The sequence below is a fragment of the Sapajus apella genome, unplaced genomic scaffold (genome assembly GCF_009761245.1).
Source record: "Sapajus apella isolate SASKATOON/1434 unplaced genomic scaffold, GSC_monkey_1.0 scaffold12, whole genome shotgun sequence".
Classification (NCBI taxonomy): Eukaryota; Metazoa; Chordata; class Mammalia; order Primates; family Cebidae; genus Sapajus; species Sapajus apella.
The window spans coordinates 2,868,965-2,877,939 of record NW_022436952.1 but is presented as its reverse complement, the minus strand read 5'-3'; the positions used below and the strand labels follow the sequence as shown (position 1 = coordinate 2,877,939).

Here is an 8,975-nt window from a genome sequence, read left to right as displayed (position 1 = left end):
TTATGCCAGCATGCTCAAATTTATTAAGAGGCTCACAAAGAAGGTGGGCTTTTTTTGCATCTCAAAGGCAGCAGAAAGCCAGGGCAGAGGATCGGTCCCAAAGACACCTTGGAGAAGAGGATGCCTTATAGTACAAGACACTGAACTTCATGTGAATAAATAAAGTCATGGGGATTCACCCTTGAGCTTAGGGAATCACTATGTTGTGACTCAGTTTTAAAGTCTCATCAGAGTATGGCTTTTGTTCTCAGTGCCTCGAAAGACCAGGGCAGGCATTGGAGAACAAGCCCTCCTCTACAAATCACACAAAAGGCAAGACACGGTCTTGAGGGCATGGAAGGTTCTGGACACAAGGGGCTGTCCCCCTGGAGCAGATGGAGGCTTTTGGTGGGACCGCATCAGTGGTGGAGGGAGAGGTCTTCATTTTGTGTCGCATACAGGTGTGGGCTGGCAGCACACAGGTGCACAGCACCCGCAGCAGCCGGACCCACAGCAACTGGACCCGCAGCAGCCACCTCCGCAGCCTCCGCAGCCTCCGCAGCCTCCGCAGCCTCCACCCCCGCAGCCAGATCCGCAGCAGGACGATCCACAGCAGCTGCCCCCGCAGCCAGAGCCCCCACAGCCGCAGCAGGAGCCGCAACAGCCACAGCAGGCCGGCTGACAGCAGCACTCTTCACAGCAGTTTTGCTCCTGAGTGCAGCAGGTGAAGCAGTCCCCAGGGCAGCACCCCATGATCCCAGCCGGTCAGCTCGCAGGTCAGTAACGCAGCCGGAGTTCCCCAAGACTGACCGTGGCCAGCCAGCTGCAGCTTTTATATCCCCTCACCCACGCATGAGGGACAGGATGCTTTCTTTGTTATTATTTATGCCAGTTTCCATAAGACCGGCTCATTAACTGACTGTTTATTTTCCAGCCCTGAGTACCTCGACTCATAAAAACGCCCCACTCCTGCCAACTGCCGTTTGTCCAGAGGGTAAAAATACATCTTCAACAAATACCTGTCATCGTGGCCAAGCATCTGCCAGCTGTCATTAGCCCAGGTTGAAGATGGGAGGGGGAAGCTGGCCACGTGCTCTGGCTCTGGAATGAGGGGCTCACCTCCTGCATCTTCACATGTTGGCAGTGGACCCCATCTTCTGTGGATGCTAGTCCTGGAAAAGCAGACCGGCAATAACCAAATGCCCTGTTCCTTCTGACACCAGTGGAGGCTGCTGAGAAGGCCTGGTCACGTGGCTCCTCCCAGGTAGAAATGGCATCCTCATCCTGGCCCATGCGAGCCAGGCAAATGTTTGTGTCTGTGTGTGGTATGGGGAGTGTGCCACACATTAGGCTTGGCTCGTGAGCATCAATCATGAGTAATAACTGCCCTGTGAAATGGAGAGAGACTCATCGTAAAACTGCAAGAAGCTGGTGAGGCACGGTCTATCTCTGCTGCATGGTGAGCTGAATACTCACACTTCTCTCTAAGTAGGTGGGAAGAACAGAGGTCAGAACCCTCTACCCATCCCCACTCCAGCCCCAGGCCTTTCCTTGACAGGGGAAGGAAAAGATGCAGGAGGAGGAAGAAGAGGAGAAAAAGAGGAAGAAAGGAAGGAAGAAAAGAAGGAAGCAAGCAGGAAGGAGATCAGTAAATACCCAAAATGCTGTATTAAAATGAGAATGTTAGGCACTTTTTTTAAAGAGCTCCAACCTTATAGACCATTGGGCAGAAGGAGAAATTAGAATACAAAATACCGAGAGTGCCATCCTAAGGAATAAAGTTCCTTTGGAAGAGGCCTAAGATCCACATATGGTTCAGATCCATGTGCAAATTCTGAGATGGATCAAAATTTCTGTCTCCATGTGTGGCTTTGGTACCTTGTCACCCTCTTGGAGTGCCCATGGCACTGCTGGAGCTGGAATCCAACATCTATTTAGGGTGGAGGACAGGAGATGGGGTGGGTGAGAATGGAAGGACCTTTCTTTTTCAGACAGGCTAGAAGTAAGGCAGCCTCTAAGGGCTGGAAGGACCAAGGACAGGGTCAGGGTTGGGAGGGTGAGTGATGAATGGGTTACTTGGATCTGATGTGATACTATTTCACAGGAAGTGGAATTTTAGAGCTGAGAGGAACCCCTGAAACATCATCCTGTCCAGGGTTTTATGACAGAACTGCCTAAAAGGGGTCTCTTGAAAAATACAGATTCCCAAACTGTATCCCAGTCCTTATGATAAATCAGAATATGTGCTTATGAGAGCTTGAGAAGCTATATATTTTAAACTTTCTCTGGTAACTCGGGTTACATTAGGAAACACTGATAGACTCTAATCCCATCATGACCATCGCCCTAAGCTCTTGTGTTTTACGAAAGATGATACCAAGGCCCAGAGACGACACATCCATGGTAGACTGGACCCATGACCCAGATGTTCTCCCTCCTGGTCCAGTGTTTCTTCCACCATGCCGCAACCACAGATGGGCACCTCTGGGTGAGCATAATACAGAAATGGGTATGGCAGATATGCCTTTTTTTTTTTTTCTGAGACGGAGTCTCATTCTGTCGCCCAGGTTGGAATGCAATGGCTTGATCTTGGCTCACTACAACCTCAGCCTCCTGGGCTCAAATGATTCTCCTGCCTCAACCTCTTGAGTAGCTGGGATTACAGGCACGCACCATCACACCTGGCTAATTTTTATATGTTTAGTAGAGATAGAGTTTCGCCATGTTGGACAGGCTGATCTGGAACTCCTGACCTCAGGTGATCCACCCACCTCGGCCTCCCAAAGTGCCAGGATTACAGGCATGAACCACCACACCCAGCCGACAGGTCCTGTTACATATTTATTTATTTTAATAAGAGGTCAAGCATTCCCAGGGTAAAAGGTACAAAAGACTAAAAAGTCTAGTTCATCTTCCCATGTCTCACCATTCAGTTCTCCTGCCTCTCACCCACCCCCTCGCTGTTCCCATAATTACTTAACCCCTTTGTACCTGAATTTCTTCATCTATAAAATAGAAATTAAAATAATAACAGTGCCAGTTTCATAAGGTTGTTTTTGTTTTTCATCTCTCAACTTTTTTTTTTTAATTGCATTTTAGAGACAACAGTTGCTGGAGAGGATGTGGAGAAATAGGAACACTTTTACACTATTGGTGGGAGTGTAAATTAGTTCAACCATTGTGGAAGACAGTGTGGCGATTCCTCAAGGGTTGTTTTGATTAAATGAGTGAATATAAATGTATACATATTGAACATTTGGTTGATTGAACAACTTGGAAAATATAAATTAGCAAACTTTTATATTTAACAATTTATATACTCATAAGAATTTCCTCAGATTAAATACAACATTCAGTGTACAGCTCAAATTATACACTATGATTTCAATTGTGTAAAGGTACATGTCATGATGAGGACTTAAGTATTCGCTGGTATTATTTTCCTTCTGCAATTTCTTTCACTGTTGGTCTTTCCACACAAATTGGGTAGCGATGGGACTTTTTATATTCACTGCCTCTAGGTTAGAGTTATTACTATAGAAATACGGAGAGAATGATGTAGGTCAATGCTTAGCTTATACAATTCAAAGTAGACTTTTGTAGTGCAGGAGAGTGAGTGGTCAGATGACTGGGTCCATCCAGCCTCCTGAATGGGGTGATGGGAGGATACAGAATTTGTGGACTGGAGATCAGAGAGAACTCCAGTATCTTAGTTGATGACATGAGAGGGATGATTGGGCCAAGAATAAGAGAGGATCGTGTATATTTCAGCAGATGCCCACCATGAACCTACTGCCAGCCTCTTGAAGGCCATAAAATTTCCATTGCATTCAAACATAACACCCCTCAAAGCTCAGACACCACTTCCAGATGGAGGTTTGGAGGGAGAAATCCTGAATGATTTCTGATTTTACACAGAACTGACTTTTATTTATTCCCCCGTAAGCTGGAATGAGGGTTTGAAGTAGTTTAAGCAGTCTCAGAGAAAAATAAAGTTATATATCTTTAACATATCTCAGAGCATGAATTTTGAAATTTGTAACTAATATATGTTATTATATATTTATATATGTATATATCTGTATGGATACTTATCTATATTAATATCAATATTTACATGCAGATCTTTAGAAAAAACATTAAAAGGAAAACTAAAATATTAGCACTAAATATATTTATTGTGGAATGATAGATGATTTTTATTTTCTTCTCATTTTTGCATTTTTCAGAAATTTGCAGTGTGTAGGTATGAAATTTATAATGTAAATATTTTATTATTATTATAATTATGTGAATACAGTGTCAAAGGCAAATGACAACCTGGAAACAATATATGTAACTCATAATATAGACAAAGCTTGCTTTCATTTTTTATTTAACAAAGGATTTCCGTCAATCAAAGAGAAAGACCAGCAACTCAATAGAGAAATTGACAATGCAGTTGAAAAATAGTTCATGGAAGAGGGAAGATGAATAGCATTTGAGCATATGAAATATTGCTTAGTTGCATTCATAATAACAGAAAATTAGATTAAAACTATTCCAATATCCTATCTGTTATCAGATTTACCCCTTGATAACACATTGTGTAATAAGGAATGAAGAGACAGATAGTCTCACACATTGCTGATGGGAGTGTAAATAGGTACAACCTTTATGGCAATATCCATCAAAATTACCAGTGCGAAAACTAATTGATCCAGTAATTTATATTCTAAGAGTTTATGACAGGGATGTATCAAGATATATGTAAAATGATATAAGTATATAGTATCTATTCCAACATGGCTACAGATTCAACACTATCAAACTACCAACATCATTTTTCACAGAATTTGAAAAAACTATTCTAAATTTCATATGGAACCAGAAAAAATCCCAGATAGCCAATGCAGTCCTAAGCAGAAAAAAAACAAAGTGGAAGGCATCACATTACCCAACTTCAAACTATACTATAAGGCTACAGTAACCAAAACAGCATGGTACTGGTACAAAAACAGACACATACACCAATGGAACAGAATAGATAACCCAGAAATAAAGCTGCTCATCTACAGCCATCTAATCTTTGACAAAGTTAACAAAAATAAGCAGTGGGGAAAGGACTCCCTATTCAATAAATGGTGCAATCACATCACTTGGTGTATTAGTCTATTCTTGTACTGCTATAAAGAAATGCCTGAGACTGGGTAATTGAGAAATAAAAGAGGATTAATTGGCTCACAGTTTCATAGGCTACACAGGAAGCATGATAGAGGCATCTTCCTGAATTCTGGGGAGGCCTCAGAAAACTTACAATCATGGCAGCAGGTAAAAGGGGAGCTAGCACTTCACATGGCCAGGGCAGGAGGGAGAGAGAGAGTGAGGAGGTGCTACACACTTTTAGATGACCACATCTCACAAGAACTTACTCACTGTGTCAACCAACCGGGCTGGTGCTAAACCAGTTGTGAGAAATAACCCCCATGATCCAATCACTTTCCCCAGGACCCACATCCAACACTGGTAATTACAACCAAATATGAGATTTGGGCAGGGACACAGATCCAAATCATATCACTCGATATATATCCAAAAGAAAATAAATTGTTCTACCAATTATATGCACTTATATGTTCATGGCAGCACTATTCACTATAGCAAAGACATAATCAGCCTAAATGCCCATCAGCAGTGAACTGTATAACGAAAATGTGGCATATATACACCATGGCTGTACTACCTGGCCTTAAAAAAAAAATTATTTCCTTTGCAGCAACATGGATGCACCTGCATTGAGGCCATTATCCTAAGTGAATTAATGCAGGAACAGAAAACCAAATACCATGTGTTCTCACTTATAAGTGGGAGCTGCACACAGATGTAAAAATGGCAACAACAGACACTGGGGACTATGAGGGGGAAAGGGAGGGAGAGGGGCAAGGGTAGAAAAACTAACTATTGGTCACTACCTGGATGATGGGATCAATCATCCTGTAATAACCTAATTTGTGTTAGCCTAACTGACTCCATCTCGGCAGTAAGCTCCAGCCTAGCTTCTCCCTCCCTGCCACAGCCCCCACAGGTGCATAGCCGGGTCATGCTGCACTTAGGAGCCTTGAAGCTTTAAAGTTTGAAGCATACTGTTCTTAGCACCTGTAACCACTGTAACCACGTCCTGCTTGGCCAGTCTACCTGCTCTTGTGAATACCCTCCTTGGTCATTGATTGTATGGAAAGTTCCCCCTGCTACCCACCTTGATGATTGTATGGAAATACCCTTAGCAACCAACAATCCTGGGAACCTCCTGCCCCCTAGTTACCAGCTTCCTTATCTAACTGGTTTTTTGTGCTTCTGTAAAATTCGGCTTCAGCTAGGTATCCCCTCCCCTACCTAAATCAAGGTATAAAAAATAATGAAGCCCCTTCCTTGGGACTGAGAGAATTTTGAGCATTAGCCATCTCTCTCCCCGGCAAATAAAAGACTTAATTTGGAACTCAGAGAGTGATGCTTTCCTTCTAACTTGCTTGGTTAGAACAGTCCCACAAACCTCAGGCTCACGCGATTTAACCAGGTAACAAACATGCACACATGTCCCCAGAATTCAAAAGAAAAGTTGAAATTATTTTTTAATTACTCTCCAGAAAAAATTGTCCTCATTTGTTTTCACTTCACTGTGCCTTCACCAATATTAGTTACTATTTTTTAAAATCTCTTTGTCAATTGGCTAGGACAATTATAAAGTCTCACTGTAGTATTTATTTGTGCTTATTACTTATTACGGCATGTGTTTTTATAGGCCATTGTTATTTCCTTTTTGGAAATTTTCTGCTTGTTCTAATTAGCTGCCCATCTTTCCCACCTTACTTACATCAACTTATTTTATGCTAAGCATATTAACTTTTCATTGTGTCACACATGTTGCAAAATTGGTCTCAGGGTGTATCCCACTTTCTTTTAGTTGTGTCTATGATATCTTTATCCATGGAATTTTCTTTTTATGTAGGCAAATCTTTTTTTCCTACTGTTTTATGTTTCAAAAGTTCTTCTCCATCCCCAAATCAGACACTATTCGCTTTATTTTCATCTATTTCATGGCTGTATTTTTTACACTTAATACTGCTATCCGTCAGGAATTTACTTTGGTGTGTGGCAGATACTGCTTTACAAAAAATCCTAGTTTTCCTGATTGGGGAATTTGAGTGCCTATTAAATGAAGTTTACTGACAAGGTCCTGCCTCTACACACAATTAAAAAATTAGCTAGGTGTGGCGGTGCATGCCTGTAGTCCCAGTTACTCAGAAGGCTGAGGCAGGAGAGTGGCTTGAGCCTAAGAGCTCAAGGCTGCAGTGACTGAGCTCAAGGAGCCATGATCAAGCCACTGTACTCCAGCCTGGGCAACAGAGTGAGACCCTGTCGCCAATAAATAAAAAGATAAATCGTTTCTGTACAAGAACAGACTGCAGACACCAAAAACCCGATCATGCCATCTGTTCTGGTGGCCTCTAGCGTTCATCTCATGATATTACACAAGCAGCTGCTAGTATTTCTTTTAGAAGCACTCACATGATGAGGTTTTAAGCAGGCTGCATGGGTTGTTTCAAGGTGGCAATCCGCAGGTATGAGCTGTGCCAGGCGCAAGAGCACCCAGCTGCAGGTGGGATGGAGACCAGCTTATGTGCTGATTGCCAAACCAGGCACCTGCAGGCTGCATCCACCCAGAGAGGGAGCCTTTCTCTAAACCATTAATGGTTCTAGGCTTTCCAGCATGTAGGTTACTACAGACCTGGCTGAGAGGCCAAGAACAGAAAAAGCTAGAGAGAATGGGGACAGAGATCAGGAGGCGCCAAAGGCCAAACCAGGAAAAGCTAGAGAGAATAGGGGCAAATTATGTCCTGGAGGCACCCAAGGCCAGAACCAGAAAAGCTGGATCTACCACTAAATCCAAGGGGTAAACACGGGGCTAGAAATGGAGACGAAGGCAAGGGAATGGCAGAAACAGGGCGGCAAACAACAACCAAGCGAAAAGCTGACAATTTGCTGAATGCCTAAGACAACTGCAATAGATAGTTTGCTTTATTCTTCTCCTCCTCCCTTCTTCCTCCCTTTCTTCCTTCCTTCCTCACTCATTCTCCCCCTTCCCCCTCGTCCTCCTCTTCTCCTTCCTCTTTCTCTTTTAGTAATAATCTCAAAGCACAAGTATAAACCCTCAGTTAAACACACAGCAGTGAGGCAGACATCTGCTTTTCTGTTTGTTTGGTTTTTTTTTTTTTTTGTACTTTAAGTTCAGGGGTACATGTGCAGAACATGCAGGTTTGTTGCATAGGTATACATGTGCTATGGTGGTTTGCTGCATCCATCACCCCATCATCTATGTTAGGTACTCTCCTAATGCTATCCCTCCCCTAGCAAACAACCCCATCAAAAAGTGGACAAAGGATATGAACAGACACTTCCCAAAAGGAGACGTTTATGCAGCCAACAATCATACAACATCTGCTTTTCTAAAATCCTTGACATCCAAATGTGAAACAGAGCTCACTAAAGCTCAGTTGCAAAACTCTAGATGCTTCTCTCTCCATCTCTCACCCATGGAATATTTTCCCCCTCATAGCCCTCTGAAGTTTCTCTGCACTTCGGTTCATGATATGCTGCCGTGGAGAACCAATCTAATTGAGCATTTATCAAGAATGGATCGAAACTCTGCCATCCATGCCCTCTCCCTGCCCCCAGAGTGCACCCTTCTTACAAGAACGTCTCTCTGTGCTGGTCATACCTGTGCATTACCGTGCATGGCCCGTGGTGACCGTCCCCTGTGTCCCTCTGGCTCTTTGACAATGGACCACACACTCTCTGCTCTCAGGGTCTTGGCAACCCTCATGTTTCCCAGTGGCCAGCAGTCAGCCAGGCTCCACAACCAACCAAGACGAAGTCAGCCTGTGCAGGTCTGAAATAACTATTAAAACGAAATACAAATACGCTACATTTTACCCAGGACTTTAATGATATACTTTAAG

General features: G+C 43.2%; 1 protein-coding gene across 1 annotated transcript; it reads right to left on the bottom strand.

Annotated features, from left to right (window-relative positions):
* On the bottom strand, positions 1–1,479 carry LOC116552843 (keratin-associated protein 17-1). Its single transcript, XM_032279728.1, has one exon. It carries the CDS (start codon positions 730–732, stop codon positions 421–423), a length of 312 nt encoding a protein of 103 aa, XP_032135619.1. The 5' UTR covers positions 733–1,479; the 3' UTR covers positions 1–420.
* Positions 1,480–8,975: the final 7,496 nt, after the last annotated feature.

Coding starts and splice junctions, on each gene's coding strand:
- LOC116552843 (XM_032279728.1), bottom strand. CDS start 732: ATGGGGTGCTGCCCTGGGGACTGCTTCACCTGCTGCACTCAGGAGCAA.